Below are 23,261 nucleotides of genomic sequence, written 5' to 3'. Positions count from 1 at the left end.
CTCCTATTTCCTCTCCTTTTCTTCATGTGTAGAATGAGAGGTCCGCTGTAGGTCTCTGTACACTCCCTATATTCAGAGTTATCAGTGAGAGAGAGAGGGGCAGTCTCTCACCACTCAACCAGCCAGGGGGGCGGGCAGTCAACACAGCCATTTAATGGGTCTTTTTTCCCCCGTCTGCCAGTTTAGTGCCACTTCACTGCAAATCAGTTCCTTTTCTTCTCTATGGTTGTATAAATAGATATGATTTTATTCCCTGGCTTTTTCATTCTTTCTTCCTTTGTCTTTTTGTCTGTATGTTTCTGTCAGCTTGTTTGTTTGCAGCTGCAGATAGTATTGTCTAGAGTGAGTGTGTGAGAGTAGAGAGAGTAGGCTTTGCCCACCATCAGTGCAGAGCTTTTGACTTAGCATACGGGTGTGTCGGTTGACTGTGCTGGCAACTGACCGGGTCTAGCCCTGGGTGAGAGCGCGGAGAAGTGCTGATTTGGGCCCAAACTCGTCGAAACTGATTTTTGGTGAATCCAGTGTAGAATCTTTGTCAACAGTGTGACTTGCCCATTGAAGGTTATCTCCAAAGAGTACAACCTAACTCCTCTGATGTTCTTTTTTTATTATTTATTTATTTATTTTATATCCCTCCACTTTGGTTGGTGCTTGGTTATAATTTGCTAACATCTGCACCTGAGAAGGTCTGTATAAATTCCATGCTGTTTACCTTCATGTTTGTCCATACATTGCCCTACATTTTTGACTCAAGTTATTCATGTATTGAAATGGATATTTTCCTAGAGTGTGGAATCAAGGATTGATAACACCAGTGCATAAAAATGGTAATAAAATGGACCCAGATAACTATCATGGGATATGTGTGACCAACATTCTTGGTAACATATTCTATAGCATACAAAAGTCAGATAGGCTTCCCGAATTTAGAACCACTGACCACATCTATACCCTCCACTCACGTATTGAATTGTATGTACAAAAACAAGTAAAGGAAAGATCTATGCATACTTTGTTGATTTTAAAAAGGCTTTTGATTCCATCTGGCATGAGGGCATGTTTTTAAAAATTATAGAGTGTGGTATAAAAGGCAATGTCTAACCACACTAGAACAGAGTTCTTTTAAGCAGGGTTGAGGAGATAGGCAAGGTTGCTCATGCCTAACTGTACATTATATTATGATCTGCCATAAAACAAGAGAAAAGTTGTAACTTTCATGTATGTGGCATATTGATGAGTTTATTTCTTTGTGTACATGTAAATATACTATGTTTGATAATTCAGCTATTTAACTAGAATTGATTTACCGGTATGTAGATGTATCTGTAAGTGTAGGCATGTAATGTGTTCACATAAGTTTGTTTTGTTTTTCTATAGTATAGCACGATTGCTGAAGCTATTACTGTCCTTTTAATACGATTTACCATTTATATTTTTAATATTATTATAATGTAAAGTTGATTATTAACATGTTATACTTGTAGCTTTGACAACAATGACTACTCATTCATGCCAATAAAGCACCATTTGATTTGGCCCTGTTTTTAGGGGTTTTCACGTTCTCCACTTACATAAACCCGAAGGTCATCAAGATACTTTCAGGGCTTAAAATTATTAGGTGCTGTACAGGAATTCAAGTGTGGGGCAGGCCATTTAAAGATTTGAAAATGGACATATAGAAATGGAAAATCCACACACTCAGATCTGTGCAGTAGTGTGAAATGTATTATTTCAAATCTGCAAGCTTTTGAATATAAAGAGTGGTTCATGAAGCTACCAGATGTGCGCCGTTTCGGTCTCTTAAGACTTGAAAATGGATAAGTTTATATATATATTGGTCTCAAAATTTCCATCTTCAAGACCTGTAGGCCCTCTTAAAATGAAGCCTCATTTCAACAAAGTCTCGCCCATACAAGTTTTTGAGTTTTGATTGACACTAGAAAACCTGTTAATTCTATACTTCTTAAGACGTTGTAGAAAACACTCACAAAGCTCGGTTGTTGAACCACACATATAACAGCATAATTTGAGCAGAAGACTTGTAGAGATGACGTACCACACATTTTTGTTTGCAATGACTTTAGTAGATATGTAATCAGAACCAACCTACTTAAACATCACTATGTAATCAGAACAAACACTTTGACGCCTTTCAGCAACTGTTATCTATTTACAGAACAAACGGGCACTTCCTAGTGTTGTTTGTGCAAATTGATATGAAAGCTAGATGAAGAAATCAAACGTGCACACTGGTGATGGTGACTCGTGATCACAACCTTTTATGTGGGTCATTCCATGTCTCCTGGATAACATAGGTACACCTGGTAATTTTTCAGAATTTTTTGAGACCTAAGTGCGTGGGCCCTGGTTGAATTGACGTGGAATGACCCATGTTTAAGAACCAGGTGAAATGTGGTTTGTCTAAACATCAGACAAGCACTTTGTTAGAGGCAGCCTATCAGATTTTAATCTCCAGATGTCTCTGTCTGTCTCTTTTACTGGCAGCGGCAGTGTCGAATATGTCTTGTCTCCTGGATAACATAGGTACACCTGGTAATTTTTTCAGAATTTTTTGAGACCTAAGTGCGTGGGCCCAGGTTGAATTGATGTGGAATGACCCATGTTTAAGAACCAGGTGAAACGTGGTTTGTCTAAACATCAGACAAGCACCTTGTTAGAGGCAGCCTATCAGATTTTAATCTCCAGATGTCTCTGTCTGTCTCTCGTACTGGCAGCGGCAGTGTTGAATATGTCTTATCTCCTTTCTTATCGTCTTCTTCACTGACTTAACGCACATTTCTTGAAGTTGCTCAGTGGATTGGTTTTCATGTGATTGCTTGAGCTGGCCAATGCTGGGGCCCAGGAGTATGTCAGTTGAGTGGAGATTCTTAGCGCTTTACCACGTCAAGTGTAGATGCCGACAAATCAATACCTGTCAGAAGTGATGGCATCTGAGCACAGGGAGAGCATCAGTCCTGTGGAACTCACCAGAATATGGAAGGAAAGTGTGTGTGTGTGTGTGTGCGGGGGGGGGGGGGGGGGGGGGGGGGGTTCGTGAGAGGGTAGCAGTAAAGTCAGCAGGGCCCACTCATGCCTTTTAGGGAAGTCTCTATGGACCGAAGAGTGGCAAAGGGAGGGACGAAAGGACAGTGCGACTGACTGAAAGGACAGTGTTCCTGTGGTGGTGGGGAGGGGTCCCTAAAGAGTAGGGATGCACCGGTCCGTTTTTTTTCAGTCTCGATACCAGTACCAATGCCTGGGCTTTGTGTATCAGTCGATACCGATCCGATACCATTGATAAATTGTACCTCACCATTAGGGCTGTAACGATACACCAACCTCACAATTCGGTTTGTATCACGATTTTTGACCCACGGTACGAATCTCGATTTTTCTTTTTTTTTGGGGGGGGGGCTAGACATTTTATTAAATAACATTTTAATATCCTCCCTTAGAACACCAGAGGATTACAATATAATATATCTATTATTTTATATCCTGATATAAAAATATTTTTCTGAATGACTGATGTTTATGACAGCATACTTTATGCAGATAAGCCTATAGCCTAGGCCTGCTATTTTTTATTACAACTCTACCTCTTTAATTCAGCTGTCTGGTTGAAGCCTGGAAATATTGTAAACTAAGTAGCATAGTTGGCTATCTTAGCCTATCATAGTCTACTGATTGGACTGTTCAGTTTTCCCATGTGTGTTTAAGTTTCAAGGTAATACTTGTTCTCCTTGGGACAGGCCCTTTTGGGAAACGTTGGTATTGAGATGATCAGTCAACTTCAATGCAAGAGTTTTAAACAAATATGTGCAGCATGCTTATGATGCTAAGCGGATTTAATAGTAATTTAGCTAGTCGTCTTCTATGCGTCCTTGCTTTCACGATTGTGAATGTTTTATTTAAGTCGCGCGTGTTCATTGAGCAGGAGAGGGAGGGAGCGCAAGAGAGGGGGTTTACTTCTATACTGTTTGGTAAAGTTGCACACATAGTCTACAATGAAAGCAAGGAGAGGTATGAAATTATTATTTATTTATTTGTTTGTTTTTGGACAACATAGGCTACCGATAAGTAAAGCGGGAGATGTGGGTTGCTTTTGCGGCAGCGTAAGATGCAAAGCACTGCGTGAAATACTAGAAAGGTGTGTCGTGATTCTGCCTTTTCACACCGCGACACAGTATCGTTGATATGAATGTTGCGATTTCGATTTTGAATCGTATATAGTTACAGCCCTACTCACCATAGAGGTCTGCACTCCCGTGGGAGCAAAACAGTGCGATGCGGGACGTATTTTGAAAGCTCTGTGGGAGTGGGCGGGATGAGAGAGTTGTGTTTGCATTAGGGGTGTAACAGTACATGTATTCGTATTGAACCTAAACGGTACGGGCGTCACGGTTCGGTGCATGAATTTACACGGAAAATGCACGGTATAAAAACTCGTGTGTGGATTAATTAATGTAATGCGAAATTACTGTTAAGTACGAGAGTTCTTTAGCGACACCTAACGCTAATCTGTAGCCTTAGCTCTGAAGCTGTGATTGCCGCCTATGTTATTTTTTTGTCAGGTCGTCGGTCGAGTCAGTCAGTCAGAGATAGCAGCACTACGTGAGTGGTGGCGACCTACAAGAGTTAGAGGACCCGCTGGTCTCTTGAGAACTTCAGTTACAGTAGTACAGGCGAGAGAGTGGTGGATAAGACAAAACTGTGTGTCGGCGTTGTTCAGCAGTTTTTGGGTATGTGAGTGGAAATATATCGAACATGCTTCACATATTCGACGCCATCACCCAGATGATGTTGGCTACCAATCACTGAAACGAGAAAAAAAAAAACTTCCCCTTCGCTTCACCAGCCTTTGGATAAAAATAGGGCCAAAACCTATGGCTTAAAATGATTTCGTAATGACAGAAAGCTATGTAAATCGCGTGGTAATTACCTTTATGTTAGGGTAATTTGTAACTTCTCACATGTGGAGCTAGCTGTGTTAAGTGCATAGACAGTAAAAGAAAGTGTCAACGCTAACCAGGCTAATAAACAAACCATGCTACGCTGAGTTAACGTCGAAGGGTAAAGTCACGTGACTTCTGTTTATGAAATGAAAGGAGCAATTTTGTTTTTTTAAAAGAAGGCAAAGTAGTGTGATATTTTCACAGTTAGTAGATTATTACTGTACACACACTGAAAAATATTGAGGCAAATTGTAGACCCTTCCATATACAACTTAACACGGATGTTGAAGGTGGATTTTAAAAAATCATTATTCTATGTAATTTGCACTTTCAGAAATAAGAGATGCTGTAGGCCTATTTTCAGTTTTATAGCTGATTGTCTTATTTTGTTTACAAGTTACAGATGGAGTCTGGGGTACTTATTGTACTGTTTAGGCTACATCTTACACACTTCAGGCTGTTGCAGAGAGCTCAGGGGAGAGACTGGTATGACACTAGGTGGTACAGCCTGAGACATGCACAATAAAAAAAAAAACACCCCTAGTAACGGTACACAGAAGTCACGGTTTGGTTCATACCTCGGTTCGGACATCACGGTTCGGTACGAGTTCGGTACAATGGAGGGAAAAGCAAAACAAAAATGCAAAAAAGCCATTTTTTTTATTGTGCATGTCTCAGGCTGTACCACCTAGTGTTATTATTATTGTTAAAAAATAAACAATTGTGCACCAGCAGTAACTTGGAGCAGCATTCAACTTCAAGTACAGTTATTATAAAATTATAAATCTAACAAGCTAATATAAAACACACAAATATATACAACATTTTTCTCCAAAATCGGAAATTCTTATCAAAAACGGCTTTGCAGATACAAATTCCATGCTAGTGATGCACATTAAAACACCACTGCCAAAATGCAAAATTTTCCAATCCCCGATCCAGCTATTTTGTCAATATCAGGGCCGATATTCGATCTTAACATCGGATCGGTGCACCCCTACTAAAGACCCATCAGACCACTGTCGGACAGAATGAGCGCTTCAAGGGGTGAGGATTGCCCTCATCCATCAATCTGTCTAAACCTGTACACCCAAACAAGGTCCACTTTCATCAAGGACAAACCAAACTTACAAACGGGGCTTGAATAATGATTGCTGTGGCACGGAGGCAGAACGTTTAGGATTGTGAACTCAGAATATTTAATGAAATCCTAGAGTTCTGATCGAAGCGTCTGAGGTGGCTGTTGCGTCTGCATTGAGGGCAGGCCTAAGAACCTGAATCCTCCACTGGTCTGTGAACTTGTTCAGGCATATCATGCCCTTCTCATTATAGGGTTGTCCCCTCTCCTTGCCCCTCCATTTCTAGAACACCCGCAGTCTATAGGCCTGTTTCCATTAGAGAAAAAAGTTTTACGGGGCCGGGGCATTTGTTTGCGTTTCCTTTAGACAAGCTGGCCCATAACGCAATGTTCCGCAATTTTTTTTAAACACAGCAAGGCAGACGTCACGTTACAGCTAAATGAATTACCGTTTAGGTTATTATTTGGTTGAGTTGAGGTAGCCTACACTGAATGAATGTCTGATAAAAAATAGGCTTTAACAACAAGATGGAAAGGTAGAAAACATAGAAAAACATAAAAAATTAAATTAAACATTAAAAATGAAAGAAGGATTATTTGAAAGGAACTGGGCAAAGTGGCAACAAAATGAAGCTAACCCTACAACCCCCAACTAGGCTAGGCCACTTAATAAATGTGCCGTATTTGAAATAATTTAAATATTTTTCATAAGTGAATGTCTATTTCTAAAATGATACAGGGTTGAATCAAAGTAAAGTTTTTAATGTCCCGTATCGACAGCAAGTAGCCTACACTATCATAATAACAGGCTAATTGTAGTACAGGAGAAACTTTTCAATTAATAAAAATTATAGGTGAATATTGGCATCGGCAATCGGCCAAAATGAGCTTGTAAATATAGTATGGCTGTCAATCGATTAAAAAAATTATGTGTTTAATTAATGTGATTAATGAATCTAATTTAATATATATAGCATATATGATTTTTGCTGTGAAAGTATTTTAAATATTTAAATTCAAATGAATCATTGAATAATCAGCATTAGTGACATTAAAGTTCAAAAACTCTTTTATTATTATTTTAATAATGGCCATAATAATCTATGATCTGACCTAATATGCTGAGGAAATAAATTCAAAAGTGCTTCGGGAAGAAGTTTTTTTTATCACATACATTGCAGAGGACTTTATTTTAATCAACACTTTATTTTTATCAACACCATCAGGCTCTCCTTCATTTTACAGTCTAATGGTTACTGACTACAACGGCTCAGGGTCAAAGGTCATACAGAATTGATTAATCTGCGTTATTTTTTTTTTTAATCAGTTATTTTTTCTCAAATTAATTAATCGAAATTAATCAGTTATTTTGACAGCCCTAAAATGTAGTCATATCGGCTAAAATTCAATATTGTGCATTCCTAATGTTTTAATGTCTTTCTGAACATCTAGGCACTGCATGTATAAATACATGTATACGTTTTTCTTACATATTTGCTGTGGACTACCAATAAAGACAAAGATGGAAAAAATAAACAAAAAAAACACATGGATAGGTCCTCTAAATAATGGAATATTGAATATGAATAGCGAGGCGTTCCTTTACCTGTCCCCTTGGCCTGGGTTGATTACCTGTAATGGAAACTAGACTGCTACCACAGTACACCTGTCTGTTTTCAGTTCTCTTACCTGTCAGACTGAGTCGGATTGCATGCAGTGGTCTCTACAAAATAAGAGTGAAAGTCACCCCCACACTCCATATTCTGTACAATATGGCATTTAGATTTTGTGGTGTGTGTGTGTGTGTGACCAAACAGAGCGCTACCTCGCTACTCCCCTGAATTACAATCTTGGATTGTAATTAATTAACTGACTTGAATTACAATAAATAGTCAAATGTGATGTCATTCTCTTGATTCTCTCTCTCACACCCCTCACTCAAATTCTCTGTATCCCTCTCTCAGGTACAGCAGAGATTATGTTGTGGAAGGAGAGCCTTATGCTGGCTATGATAGACATAATGCAGAAGTGGCTGCCTTTCATCTGGACAGGTAGTGAACACACACACACACACACACATGCACACACATAGTAAATCTATGTATTGTGTGTTGTTTATTTGCATAATGCCTTATTTTAGCTATAGTTGTATAGCAATATTTTATTTTTAATAAAACATGCGCAAACCAAGTTTAAACACATAGACATTTGTGCACAATAATTGTGCTGATGACCCTAGTGATGGTTGAGTTGTCCTCTGGCAGGATCCTGGGATTCCGAAGAGCACCCCTGGTGGTGGGGAGGTTTGTGAACCTGCGCACAGAAATCAAACCCGTGGCTACCGACCAGCTCCTCAGCACCTTCCTCATGCAAGGTCTCTCTCTCTCTCTCTCTCTCTCTCTCTCTCTCTCTCTCTCTCTCTCTCATAGTCACTCTCACACACACATACACACCACTACTTCTGTAATCAGGTAGTATTGAAAAAGTCTTTAATAATTGTCAATTGTATTGTTTTTCCTTTGGTAGAATTAATGGATACCGTAATGTCAATTAATTTCCATAGAGACCATGATATTGTGGATATTGGGGAAAATATGCGTCTTTTCAGAAAATTAACTATTGCTTTTATTTTGAAACGTCTGTTCACGGTTCTCATCCCTCAGTCATTCATGCCACTCTAAAGTGAAAGTGTGTGCAAGCGCAGGTGCGTCTAAAATGTCAGCAGAAACTTTGAGAATTAAATGTTCAAAACAAGTAAAACACAAGTAAATTACTGTAGCATAGCAATGTAGCATCATGTGTCAATATTTATCAATAGTAGACCTTTTGTTGCCATTTTTGCATGTGAAAGAATAGACATGGGCTACTGTGTTCAACTGTAGTTTCTGTGATGCAGAATACATGAAGTTTAAACAGTTTAGATGGGCAAAAGGTGGAGCAGATTCAGACAACTTTAACAGAGAACTTCATCAGTATAGTAAAGGCTATGTGAATAAAAGATGAATTGCCCCTTAAATGGCATGTGCCATTCCAAGACAAAAGCAATGATGATTGGGTAGCAATTCAACAAACTAGCACAATCTACAAGTAGCCCAGGCTGCAGATTAAAACATTTCAAATCAACTTTACAAATGCAAGCCTAGTCTACCCTTTTTTATTTGTATAATGTTTGCCTAAAAAGTGTCTCAAGCGAGTTTATTTGTTATCTGATTTGTTCCAACAAATATGCATATCTTAGCATGCTTACTCTGGTAGGCTATGCTAATAAGTGTCCATAAGGCTTATGACATCTTCAAAAATGCCTGATAATCTTTTTGTTTTAAGGCCTGAACCATGCCCAAATAAAAAACTCATAGATTGCACACACCTAATTATTTTATGTGAAGTGTTGGCCTGTAGAAGGAAAACAAATCGGTGCAAATGGGTGTGAAGTTGGTATTAAATTTCATTCAAAGTGGTATTAAAAAGGTCTTAAAAAGTCTGGAATAGTTGGAGGATCCTGGGGGTACCCTAGTAATGAGTGTATGCACATCTATATCTACATCTATAGCCTATGTCTCTATTGGGACATTTCTCCATGTGGGTATCATCATGGTACCCATGGGTCATGAAAGTTCTGGAATATTATGGAATGCAGGGGAACTACTCATTTGTTCATGGAATTTTGCTTGTAGCATGATTAAGTTTTAGTTGCTATTTAATAAGCAAAACATTTGACATGACGTGTAATTTCACATTTGACAGAGTTGGAACCCTGGGTGTTTGAGAAGAAGCCCTACCCCACCCCTTCTTCAGCTGTTGTGGCTGTCTCTCATCAACCAAACGTTTACTGGAAGTGGGATGGAGGGGTAGTGGGGGTGTTTTAGTATGTGGAGATCACTATGGAAACTTTCTCCCACCCGCACAAGCCAATCGGAAAACCGAAAGTCTGTTCTCAGGGCACTGAGTCACAACTGGGAGATTGTGTAGACCTGTAAATCACACTCCCTAAGAAGTGAGAAAAAAAAACAAAACAAAGAATGGAAGCCAAAAGCCTGCTGCTGGAAAGTTCATGCTCAAAGTTCAGTCTCATCATCAGTAAATGATCCCTCCCCACCATGGAACCATCGGTGCAGAAGTGGTTGAAGGGGAACAAAATTAACATTTTGCAAAGGCCACCATCTCATCCACTGGATATAAGCCTAATGAAAATGTCCAAAATAGTGCTCCCTCTCTTTCTGTGCTGTGAGTGCGAGTGTGATTTTTACGTTTTTTAACGTAAAAGTCTCCGGTTAAAGTATAAGGTTTCTTGTGTGCCACCTCGGTCATCTTCTGCTCAAGCATTTGGGCCGGTGGCCACTGTGGGCTTTGCAGATCGATTGCAGTCTATTCAGGTGGACTGGCTGTTTGCACATGGAGCAACCACACCCCACTAGATAAAGCTGAACAAACTTTATCACGTGATCCACATAGCTCACACCTGAAGTATGTCAACTATAGATTGTGAATTCTGTTGCACAGATTAAGTACTCCCATTTGAATAGATACAGTGCTTTGTGTGGTGTACAGTACAGTGCATAAGTTAAGACACCCATGCTAAAATTGACTAAAAAGAGGAATAAAAATCATCTTTTGTAAATTGATCTTAATGCCTTCATTAAAAAATGAGAAAAAACACAACCTTTAAGGCCTTTAGAATTAAAATAATTAAAATTGCCCCACATCATCACATACCCTTCACCATACCTAGAGATTGCCATGGGGTACTTTCCAAAAGGTCATCTCAAAGCAAATCAAACCAGATATTAGGCTAACTGAAATAAAACCATGCCAATAGGTATGGTGAAGGGTGGGGCTATTTTAATTCCAAAGGCCAAGGGAACTTTATCAGGATGCATAGTATCCTGAATCCATGAAATAACTGGCCTTTAAAGAAGCCCTATGCAACAATTTTAACAAAAATTACCTTAATTATGCAGGTTGAGTCGTTCTAATAGTTCTACAACACTTTCTGGGTCGTTTGGTGGGTGCTTCGTCTCCCCTTATCGCTTCTCCGCGGAAAAAACGAATATGCAACTTTCTGTTCCCGGTCCGAGGAAATCTGGACGAGACTCAGCGGAAGTATCCAATTGCGCCTCGAAAATGTAGTCAGATTGTAGTTACTAAGAAGACTGCAAAACGGACACCGACTTGGCTTTGTTGCTGTTGAAATTGTAAGTAGCCTACCCTTGGGTGAACTTCGTTTTTGTAATGTGGTTTGATAGTCTCTTGAACAAAGTCTCTTGTGTTTGTTCGACCGTTTTATTGTGAGCCCGGTATGTGTTTAGCTTGGTTTCTTGATGGCTAGCTCGCTAGCTAGTGGGGGTTTAGCGTAACAGTCACTTGCTACCGAAGCTGCAGGGGGAGCTATGTCGTGAAAAATGCGAGCCCAAATCTGGTGAAAACCCAGAAACAGCGAAGGAATAACCAGACCTGCATAGGGCTTCTTTAAAAATAAAAATCTGCCTGCCTCCTTACTAATGCACCCTATATTTTAAGGAATACATTTATTTATGTTAAATAAATTGGTATCCCTAAAGGTTGGATTTTTTTGGAGGCATTAACTCATTGAATGCCGCGCTGTTTTCGGAAGCTTTGGCCCAGAGTGCCAGCAATCTTGATCATTGTTGACGATTTTTGTAGAGCCACAGCGTATTCTATGTTATAGCTATGGACACATACTATGAATTGTTCGAAAGGTGAGACTTTAAGCTCTCAGTGGGTACAAACCGTTTATTTCTACATGCCTCTGTTCCTAAGAAATCCCAAGCTAAACAGTGGCTATGTTATCATCAAAATCGCTGTTTTGTTTCTAGAAATGGAGATGTAGTGTCTTTGATGAAATATGAAGTCTTGCCTGTAACGTTTCCGGGAAGTGACCTGGCGAGACTGCCACCTAGTGATAAACCCACGAAAATGACCTGGTTTTGACCTGACGTGCATGTGTCGCTGATTCAACCATCAAAAGCAGAGTTTTAAGATTAAATGTCCAGATTGTGCGTTTTCATGAGTCATATATTTCATTTCCATTCATCACAGAGTTCCCAAAATCACATATAAGGTGTGTTAGAGTGTCTAGTTTGGTAATTAAAAAAAAAAGCTAAAAACTTAATATTACGTTTTTGGCACTCAACGCATGGGAAGGAAAAACGTAATATTACGTTTTTGGCACTCAATGAGTTAAGATCAATTTCCAAAAGATTATTATTATTTAAGGCAGCATGGGTGTCTTAACTTTAGCACAGCAGTGTATGTGCGAGCCTGAGCTAAACACACACAGAGAGAGAGAGAGAGAGAGAGAAAGGTGTGGGAGAGAGAAACTTGCCTGTCTTTGTGTGAGTAATGTAATGTGTTGCTCAAAGGGATTCCACCCTGGCCTGCACCACTACCTGTAGCGCCGGCCATATGCACAGGCAGCCCATGGGGGGGCTCTGTTTACACACACCCGTCACTTCTGCTGTGGGATCGCTGTGCTGAACGTAGCTGTTGATTTTAATACAGTATTCGTAGTCATGCCTCCTGCAGTCCCATGTAAAATGCTGGAAAAGTTGTTGAATTTTAAAATCCTCCTTTTTTCAGGCCTGGACACATAGATTTGATTTTGTTGTATTACTCTTCCGTAAGTGTATTATGCTTTAAAAATTCTGCTAAGCTAAACAATTTCCGCTGGTATAGCCTAAGTAGCTATACGAAAAGGAATAGAAAAGGTTGTTTCATTTTCATTTCTCATAAAGTGAGGAGAGGTGAGGTATACAGTGTTTTTGTGGGTTACGAAAGGTCATGGAAATTTCATCAAAGGTCTTTAAAATGCTCATGGTGTGTGTTGTTTTTCTTATCTAAATGTGTTTTCCTGTTTGTCTCTCCACTTGTCCCCTTTCACCTCTCTCTTTCAAGTTATTTTCCTTTACAGTAAAGTTGTTAATGTTGTGGTGATAAAAATGCATTTGTACTGAGGGCACAAAACAAGATAGCAACATTACTTATCTACCCACCCCCACCCACACACACACACACGCACACACCTGTATACATGCATTGAGTTCAACTTAAATTGCATGGAAAATACCCTTCTTGAGAAAACAGATACTCCACACAATGGCAGCACATTAAAAGCCTTTTGATGTGTGTCTCATATGGCTCGTCTCCCTCTCTACCCCCCCCCACCACCACCACCACCCACCCACCCACCCACCTGCAGGGAATAACACATGCTTCTATGGGAAGTGTTACTACTGCCGGGAGAGTGAGCCGGCGTGTGCCGAGGGGGAGGTGATGGAGGGCTCCGTGACGCTTTGGCTCCCGGACGTGTGGCCCCTGCAGAAGCACCGCCATCCCTGGGGCCGCACTTACCGCGAGGGCAAGCTTGCCAGGTCCGATCCAAAATGCCGAGCCGAAGCGCCTTCTCACATCCGCAGCCACATCCGCTTATGCTCTCTGTCTCGCATCTCGGTCTCTGGCTTGTGTCAGCTGCTTCAATTATGCCTGTCACTTTCGTTCTCTCTCTCCTTCTCGGGTCTCTCTTAAGCATCTATCTAGCTGCATCATCTAATTTCATGTCTTGTTTAATCACGCTTACGGTTGCTTTCACTGTTTCGTTCTCTCTCTCGGTCTAGCTCTCTCTCTCACACACACACACACACATACACACACCCTCTCTCACTTGCTCTTTATTTCTGTCACCCAGCCAACTCTACTCAATCGTCCCCATTTTGCCTTCTCCTTGTGCTGTTATTAGAAGTGCAGAGGCGGCTCATTAGACTAGTACCGTATGGCTCCATATATATAGTAGCCAATGAGGGCACTCGCTGCATGTGTGTAGCCCTCCTTCGTTAGTCTATTTTTAAACTGCTGCTCTGCATGATGGCATTTAGGACGACAGAGACAGTAGCTATAGAATACAGAACAGAAATATAGAACACTTCCATCACAGGAACCTTCCTGACAGTGTCGTTCACACCAGGAACAATTAACTAACAATATTAGCCACACTGACCAACAATAAGGAATGGCTCTCCTTGTTGATGAATGCGATGTCTAAAATGTGATGGATTCTGATTAGCTGTCAGCTTTTTATCTCAAAACTGCTCTGAAAGTGATCCCCACTGATATGATATGATTCTTGCACGATTGTTGCATTCATATTAGCTAAAGCGATACTTTTTTGACGTTATCATTCTTGGTGTGAACTGCCCTGTTGGAATTGATGGAATTATGTTGTGTTTGTTTTGATTGTTTGTTTGTTTGTTTGTTTGTTTGCTTAGGTGGGAGTATGACGAAAGCTACTGCGAGGCGGTGAAGAAGATGCCCCCGTATGACGCCGGACCGCGGCTCCTGGATGTCATTGACACGGCCATCTTTGATTACCTGATTGGCAACGCCGACCGCCACCACTACGAGAGTTTTCAAGACGACGGCGGCGCCAGCATGCTCATTCTGCTGGACAACGCTAAGAGGTGAGCAAGTAAGAATGCGCCCCCTAGAGGAGTGAGAAGGATCTTACTTCAGCCTTAATTCCATCTAAGAAACAGCAGAGGGGGAGGGTAGAAAAGAGTGAGACTGAAACGGACAGATGAAGAGGTAGTGATGGAGCACAGCGGGAATAAAGTGACTGAGACCAGCAGAGAGAGAGAGAGAGAGAGAGAGAGAGAGAGAGAGAGCGGCGCCAGACAGTGGGAGAGAATGTCAGAATTACTCTGGAGGTAGGGGAAGAAAGAGACTGGAGAATAGAGAGACCGACTCAGAGAAGATGGAGAAAGACAGCAAAAGAGCCAACAAGCTGCAGGCGCTTATGTTGGTAACCATGACTGCTTCAGCGCTCATATGGAGCTGCTAATGTCACCCAGAAGAGACGGGGATCTGCGATGAAGCAGACCTCAGCCTCAGACCCCAGGGTGCTCTCTGGAACCCCACCACCGCCACCGCCCCTCATCCGCACCCGCCCTGATGCCTTTCCGTTCTGCCCGTGTCTCTCTCACTCTCTCTTTTACTCTCTTACTCTCTGTTTCCCCCTCTCTCTCTTTCTCTCTCTCTCAATCACATCTAAACAGCAGGTGATTGTGTTATTCACTTCCCCTCCCCCCACCCCAATATTATCTTTATCACACTCTCCAATCATCCCCATCCCAGAGCCTGCCTGCCTGCCTCCTTCATGCTGTTTCTCACTCATTCGCGTACTCACCCTCTCTCTCACTCTGTCTCTCAATCTCTCTAGTTTTCATCTCAATCTTTCCGTACCTCATTTTGACTTGACGCCTTCTCATTCAGACTACCACCTGCAGACGCTTTTACGTTCCCACCCTCTGTTATTTCTTCCCTTTTACTTTTCACTTTTCTTCTTCTCCTTGTCTGTATTTTTCTTTTCTTTTTTTAAGTTTTCTTACTTTTTTTCTCTTTTTTCTGTGGCCATATAATCTGTACTGAGTTCAGTTCAGTTTACCATGGGCCTGCTCTGCAGGGATGATACTGTTTTCAGCCATGTTTCAAATATTGTGTGTTTTGTGTGTGTGTGTGTGTGTGTGTGTGTGTGTGTGTGTGTGTGTGTGTGTGTGTGTGTGTGTGTGTGTGTGTCTGTCTGCAGTTTTGGAAATGCTGCCATGGACGAGAGAAGCATCTTGGCCCCACTGTATCAGTGTTGCATGTGAGTATCCTCTCTCGCTCTATCACACTCTCTCTCTCTCTCTCTCTCTCTCTCTCTCTCTCTCACCCTCTGTCTTGCTTTATTATATAGCACCACAGCAATTCCGTGCTTTACAGAACCAGAGTCTCTTTCAAAAAAATACCGCAACACAGAACCATTCTTATCAGAATTTTATTAACAGGCTGTATGACATCACAGCTGTGCCATATCATAGGCTTGCAATTCAATGTTATGTTTAACAACAAACTGCAAACACTGTGTTTTTTCTTTATAATAATGTGCAAGCATATTTAAAAGAACACAGTAGCGCGAGGATGAAAACGTTTGTTCAGAATGCACAGACGTTTCCGCCCAGAGTAGAAACCAAAATGCTTCCACACACTGCTTTTTAGATGGTTTGGGGTCGTAGTTGTCTGCTCAAGGCAGCTCCTCTGCTTTTTTTTTGTTGCTCATTTTCTTATCAAAACATGTCATTAGCTTAATAGATAGATAGATACTTTATTGATCCCCAAGGGGAAATTCAAGGTCTCAGTAGCATACAGACATCACACACAACATGCATTTACTGATGGGTTCAGAGGGCAATGAGGACATACAAACCCTTTTAGAGCACCCACTGCTGGATCAGACTGTAAAATTACATGGTCAAATACGCTTATAATATAGTGATGTAAACATTTGAATGGGTTATTTATAGTAATATTTTTTTCAATTTAGCTTCAATACAGTTTTTCACGTCATCTGGGGTGGGAAACATTTGCCTAATATTTTGCCAGAAACAAGCACATTCAACAAGCTAGTGGTGTGATGCAAATGTTTAACACATCAAAAATTCCACACAGAATATAAAAACATTGTGGTCAAGCAGTTTCTTGAGGCATTCAAAGTAGGTTGTTATTTTTATCACACACGATGAACACAAGGCACAGGTCACTAGATAACGAACGGACACTAATGGAACATGCCTTGCAGGAGTGTTTACGAGAACTGAAAATAAAAACTAGAAAAACATCATAGTGAAAGCTGAAACTTTGAGGAGGGGGAAGGGTGTTAAATGGATAAGGCTATCTCCAGTTTTTGTTTTGATGACTTGTTGACTGACATTATCTCTTAGGGCTGCTGTGTGTTGGGACAGAATCAAAATTGAGGTTAGGGATGTGGCAAAGTCGTCATTTATTTCCTCACCAGTTCTGCCTCAAGTATGCAACAGCACATTTAATGGTATAAAAATAGACCATATCCTATTACAAATATCTAGTCAGGTAAGAGCTTGTTCAAGTAAGAACTAAGTTTAGATTCTACGTCAGATTTAGGCTCCTCCCTGTTATACAAGATGGATCTTATTTTATTGGGAATTCCCCCAATAAACCAAACGTGCATCATGGTTAACGAGAGAAAGCAGGTGAACCAAGAAGGTGCTTCTAGTTGTCTCCTGAGATGTGCAGGGTTGTGTGTATATCGCTGTCATATCTTCATCACTCACTTGTGATTTAGCAAAAGTCCGGTATGAGTAAGGGGGTATACAAATGTGGGTGAAACTCTTGAAAGAGTTTTTCTTGTAGTAACCCATATACAGGTGATACAGCTTCACCTTTTACACAAAATTAAAATAATGGTGGTGGTGCGTACATTCAGAAAAATAAGTCTTCTAAAACTACACTGCTCAAAAAAATAAAGGGAACACTTTTTTGAAACCTTCCACCCTTTTCTCCATTCTCAAACTACATTCACAGAATGTCTGACAGTTCTTGCAAAATAAAACACTCGCCTCAAAAGTTTTACTTGTGCTCAGAACCAAACGGGGTCAGAGTACCGATCCACTATATGATTGAAGTGTTCCCTTCATTTTTTTGAGCAGTATATTTTTACGCTACACAGACGGAGTGCTTAAGTTCCGGACCAGGTGTAGCCCAGACCTTATTCCTCAATGTTCTGGTCAGCTAGTTCCAGCTATTTAGCTTAATTGGGATAACACGACAGAAGAGGATGGAGAGGCTAACTTGGGAGGAAACGAAAAATGCCATCAGGAGATCAGATGGCAAGATTGTACTTCGCCACCCAAGGCTATTCACCTCTACGGAGTGAGTAGATGATATGTGGCGGTGGCCTCCCGTATCGTATAGAGATATATTTTAAAGACGGACTGGCCATTCTCAGCGTAGTATGTCCATACATAATTGTCATAATATTTTCTTATGAAGTGCTTTCTTTATTTTTACCCAAATCACAATGCATTATCTATTATTTACTGTCTAAAATGCTTACTGCGGGGCATATTACAGAAACTTCCTCGCAAACTAACTCGCAAATCCTATCTTATCTGTTTGGTAACCATGGTAACTATGTTAAGAGTCATTACAGAACAGCCGCTTCTAAGTCAGTGTTCTGCTAAAATGTCTTTTTAGCCACCAAAATTCTAAATAAACATTCACAACTTGATGACCCATAACATATGATGCCAGTCATCTCAATAGAACTCTGCTATCTCAATGTATCGCAATGGATGTACTGCTCAATGGGAAGTTCGGACACAATGCGGGCAAAGATGGCGCCCCCCTGTTTGGGCGTGGAATAAATCCACTCACACAGAAGTTTGTCTTTCCGTGAGCTCCCTTTTCCCTTCAGGATGGCCCTTTTTCACAGCAGTCATGAAATGTCAGGCTGGCCCAGGTGGTACTAATTACATTGAGGTTCTGATTACACTTAAATTGAACAGAAACTTCATTAATGTATTTAGTAACACCTGTGTTTTCCCAATACTATTTCATGTCAAAATAGCTTTTGTGAAAGTTCTGAAGGAACACACACTCTATGAATGACTACATAATCCAATTTCGAGTCGCAGCTCACCAGTTCATACACTGCTCTTGTGAAGACTAACCGTTTTTATGTGGCTCAATTTTAACACAAGGTGTATGGAAAGTAAACACCTCAGATCTCTGTTCTGTTCAGGATCAGATACCTGCCGACACTCATATTTTCCTTTTGGTTAGCTTTGGTGACTCAAAGAAGTAAGTGTGTGTGTGTGTGTGAGTGTGAGTGTGTGTGAGAGAGAGAGAGAGAGAGCTGAAAGCCTCAGATCAGTTTAATTATTGCTGTAATGAGGTATTGACTTGCCGCGTGCACTGGCTTAGTGCAGCGATTCAAAAGTTCCCAAAGTACCCTTTTCTGCCCTGCACTCCCTTTTGTGCCTATCAGCGTTCTTCCACCACAGAATGTGCTCCTTTGGCAGGAGTCAGCAGAAGACCCAAATCCCTGGGCGGTCTGCAGTAAGCACAGGAGAGGGAATTCATTTGTGGACATTCAGTGTCAAGGTTGTTATTCTGAATGGTGATTTGATCTGAAACATCTATTTTACTCACCATCCATGTCTCTTGCTTTCTCTCTCTCTCTCTCTCTCTCTCTCTCTCTCTCTGTCTCTTCCTTCATCTCTCTCACCCTTCCTTTTGTCTCTTTTTCTGACCCTCTCCCTTTCTTGCTCTCTCTACTTCTTTTCCTCTCCCTCTATCTGTCTCTACCTTCATTCTCTCTCCCTCCCTCTGACACTACCTCTCTCCCTCCCTTTCTTGCTCTCTCTCTCTCCATCTCTTCCTCTCTCTCTCTCTCTCGTGTATTTCTCCCTCCCCAGGGTGCGCGTGTCCACGTGGAACAGGCTGAACCTGCTGCAGGGCAGGGCCCTGAGCGCGGCAATGCGCCAGGCCACAGCGCACGACCCCATCGCACCTGTGCTGGCCGAGCCCCACCTTGCCGCCCTGGACCGCCGCCTTGGGGCCGTCATCGCCACCGTACGGCAGTGCATGGAGACGCAGGGCCCCGACAACACGCTCATCGAGGATCGCATGAATCTGCCACACCCTTAGAGGGGATGAGGAGGAGATGGGCGGATGTGGGGAGGGGTCAGGAGCGAAGGGGGGCAGTGAAGTATTTTTAGGACCAAAGGGAGTGAATGAACGTGTCGGCGCTGGTGCCCAGCATACAACTGTATAGACCCTCGACGGCTCGTAGTAGCGGATTCCCTGTTGGCAGGAAGCAAGTTCCTAGGACTCCAACATGGAGTGGACGATCTCGCACCCTTCGGTGTCTGTTACCTAGGAGACCACCCATGCCACCCATCGGACGGTGAAAACAGACACCGCACAGTTCTGCTGGTGTCAGCACAGTGCTGCTGTGAATTCTGCTCACTGTCTTTCCCCTGTTATCTCTCTCTCTCTCTCTCTCTCTCTCTCTCTCTTGCTGTTTCTCTCTCAAAATCTTCTCACCAGGCGGAAGTAGGTGCCAAACACTAATTAAGTAGGATTCTCAAGAATCGACTCGTCCCATGGCCATAAGATGATACTGAGACTCAGGACATTTGTTTAACAGAGGGGTGTGTCTCTGTCTGTCTGTGCGTGCATTTGTGTGTGTATGTGTGTGTGTGTGTTTGTGTGTTCATGAAGAGGTACATCTCTAACAGAACAAAGTTCAACTTGAACCTCTGACCTACAGTGACCCCAGTTCAAGGACACTCCTGGGATGTGGCACCAACTAAATAATGGCCGAGGAGTAAGAGAAATCCTCTCTCTTTGGCCGTGCTCCCACACACTACTGTACATATGCAAAAAAAACTACTTGTTGAGAGATGATAACAATGACAACGATTTAATTATATTATTAAAGTAAGGACCATACATGGATTATAATATTTAAAAGAAGAGAATCCCTAATTTAGCTGTGAGGTGTAAATGCTGAGCTGTATATATTGGGATTCCCGCGGTGGGTGGGGTGGCAGTTGAGTTATGCTACTGATGTTTTGGAGAGGGGGTGGGTGGAATATTGAATGAGGGAAAGGAACAATTGGAGAGACATAAGGGCTGGTCAGACCTTTTCATCATTCACAAATAAAAAAAAAACAATATTTAAATACTATGTTGTGCTTTGTTCATCACTACAGCTGTGACTTCCTGTGTATACTAGTTGTACACTTTGGGTTATTCCAGCAGACTGCATTTCTGTGAAATTCGTTGAACTTTGATGGCCTTGAAGGGCAGGCAATAAACAGTTGTTTGATTACTATTTGGTTATTTTGGCTTTCGTATCATTTACAGTGTAGGTGTAAAGGTCCAGAAGTGAGTCAGCTTTGACCTGGTCACTCACTTCCCCAATGAATGTGTTAGTAGTCCTACCATGATGCGTGGATGATGTGCTAAAGGCCAAATGTGTTAGTTGATCTACTTCCATTTTATTCCACTAGAGGGGCCTCCTGTCTTTATCTGATGTCAGGCGAGTCTGCGGTTGCCCTTATCCTGTGTTTTTAAACGTGTATTACTTGCCACTAACAACAACTAGCCTACGTCTGTTTCAAATGCTTTTGACTTGTGTAGTATGCTGTGAGGAATGACAACGTAATTTTCGGTCACTGTAAATCAATCTATGAAGAGGCGTTTATTTCTCCCCTACCTTCAGCTGTAGGCTAATGGTGGTAGCTACAGTAACATGTCCGGCTCTCCTTCACTTCCTTTGACAAGCAGCTGTGGAATTTCCACCTTTCCTTTCGATGACACAGCATGCATGAGGTCACCCACTGGTTCCCTTCCCCTTCTCAGCTGCTTGCTTTGCGTCCGCCATCGCTGTGACCACCGCGACCCTATATGATTGATGGCACGCCTGACACCACTCATCTTGATACCTGGCTTGAACTCTTCTCTTGCTTCGTTTTTTTGTTGTTTTAAGGTTAGTGAGTTTCAGAGACTGGTGTACATTCCCGAACCGATGGCTTGTGATCTGCATGATGTGTTTACAGAGGCGAGTCGACACATGCCACGCAGTGCAAGTGTTGCTCGCCAGTTACATTTGGTTGGGGTTCCATCAAGTGTCCTGATTTCATTTCCTGGTCGAGTTTGTATTCCAGAGTAGAATAAACGAAGACGATCGCCTCCGTTCCGACTGTAAATTAAAAACCGCCAACTAAATACTCAATTTCGTGACTTTGAAGGCTTATATTTCGCTTCTATGCGGTCAGTCTTACGGCCTATCAAAAATAGTTAAACGACTAGGCTTAAATTAAGTCATTGTATATTTGCCTTCTAACCCTGGCCCAACAGGTTGATAAAGAAACTTGATCACTGAGGCTCTGAAATTATAAAGGTGAAGTAAGGCAAGCCTGGGCATCACCCCCACAATGACAAAAAAAAATCTACAATCTGACTCAAATAGGCCATGTTTTGTTTGCGCTGCTCTCTGAAGCGACCTGTAGACCTACTTTTAAGTCCCAAATAGCAATTGGCCCTGGAACATAACGGCAGTGGTTCTCTTGTGGGACGGGCCCCATTATAGAGTTATGGCCTGAAGTACGCCAAATGTGCTAACAACCAAAAGACTTCCCTTGCAGACACTGCCTACAGCACCAACAGCACTGATTTAAAACTAAAAAAAAAAGTATATCTGATGATGTATTCAATGATATTGAGCTGGAAAATATAGGTGGGCAATAGTTGGGACGACACCATTAAACTGACCAAGTGAATTTCACACCAAAAAAACCTTGAGAAGGTGTACCTACACCGAAAACAATAAAAAAAAACCTTCAATAAGTCCACATCAGTAAGTTCCTTGATCTCTATAGTGATGGATAGCAGAAAGCTGCTGCTGTGGGGCTATCAATGGAAAAGTTAACTGACCACCTTTATCTCTAATCTTCTAAAAATACCCTACTTGTAATTGTGGTCTAGACACAAGTAACCACAGTTCCTTTAAGCATGCAGTTTTAGCTATCTGCCACTATGATCTATTACACAGGCCTACTCTTTTTTTGGGAGGTAAATAGACTTTTTTATTATTATTATTATTATTATTATTATTATTATTATTATTTGGGCCCGAGCACCGAGGTGCGAAGACCTATTGTTTCTGGCAGGATTATTATTATGCTTCTTGGTTCGATTTGTTTTTTGTCTGCTGTACTTTTCCTTTTTAGAGGTGGTTCCCATGGACGAAGTCTTGGAATTTAGCACACACATAAGGTGTCATAGTCATAACTCAGGAACAAAGGCTTGACTCCGGGTGTGGTCCATAGACTCTAGCACCACCCACCTGTGAATGATCCTGTGATTGGCATATAGTTTGAGCTACACACTCCAAATTTGGTAGGTGTGTGTATATACCCAGGATGAACAACTTTGTGTATAATGTATTAGCCACGCCCAACAGGAAGTGAGGTATTTGGGATTTTGTGCACACTAACCTAGCGTTCATGGGCTTAGGAAAAACCTTTCTCCGAGTGAAAACATCATCATTCCGCGTCATTCACGTCACTTAATGTGTGAGTCAGAGGTCGGAAACTGGGGCTAGATTTTGCTAACAGAGTTGCCCAGTTAGGGGCTCGTCATCACTTTTGTCGTCACGTTGTAGTTCGTTTGTAGTCCATGTGGCCTTTCATGTCCAACAGTTTTAATGTGAACTTGGGAATTTGCCCTTTTTATCACTTGAAAGCTGCATATCTTTCTTTCACGAGCATCTTACACTATATTTTAAGCAAATACAGTTGTTTGTTTAGGATTAGTGAGTGTATGTTTTAACCTTTGTTGTGGCATCCGTG

At 41.5% G+C, this 23,261-nt stretch overlaps 1 protein-coding gene across 3 annotated transcripts in view; it reads left to right on the top strand.

Moving 5' to 3' along the window:
* fam20b (FAM20B glycosaminoglycan xylosylkinase) overlaps positions 1 to 20,740 on the top strand; it is a 33,932-nt gene extending 13,192 nt beyond the window's left edge. For all 3 annotated transcript variants that reach the window (XM_042056748.1, XM_042056747.1, XM_042056749.1), the window contains 6 exons: positions 7,998 to 8,084; positions 8,298 to 8,407; positions 13,250 to 13,421; positions 14,313 to 14,504; positions 15,629 to 15,688; positions 19,317 to 20,740. In XM_042056748.1, coding sequence (XP_041912682.1) covers positions 7,998 to 8,084; positions 8,298 to 8,407; positions 13,250 to 13,421; positions 14,313 to 14,504; positions 15,629 to 15,688; positions 19,317 to 19,548 — 853 coding nt within the window. In that variant the 3' untranslated portion in view covers positions 19,549 to 20,740. The remainder of the gene's footprint in view (positions 1 to 7,997; positions 8,085 to 8,297; positions 8,408 to 13,249; positions 13,422 to 14,312; positions 14,505 to 15,628; positions 15,689 to 19,316) is intronic.
* Positions 20,741 to 23,261: the final 2,521 nt, after the last annotated feature.

This window comes from Alosa sapidissima, chromosome 12 (assembly GCF_018492685.1).
Source record: "Alosa sapidissima isolate fAloSap1 chromosome 12, fAloSap1.pri, whole genome shotgun sequence".
NCBI lineage: Eukaryota > Metazoa > Chordata > Actinopteri > Clupeiformes > Clupeidae > Alosa > Alosa sapidissima.
This window is presented reverse-complemented; position numbering and strand designations above follow the sequence as displayed.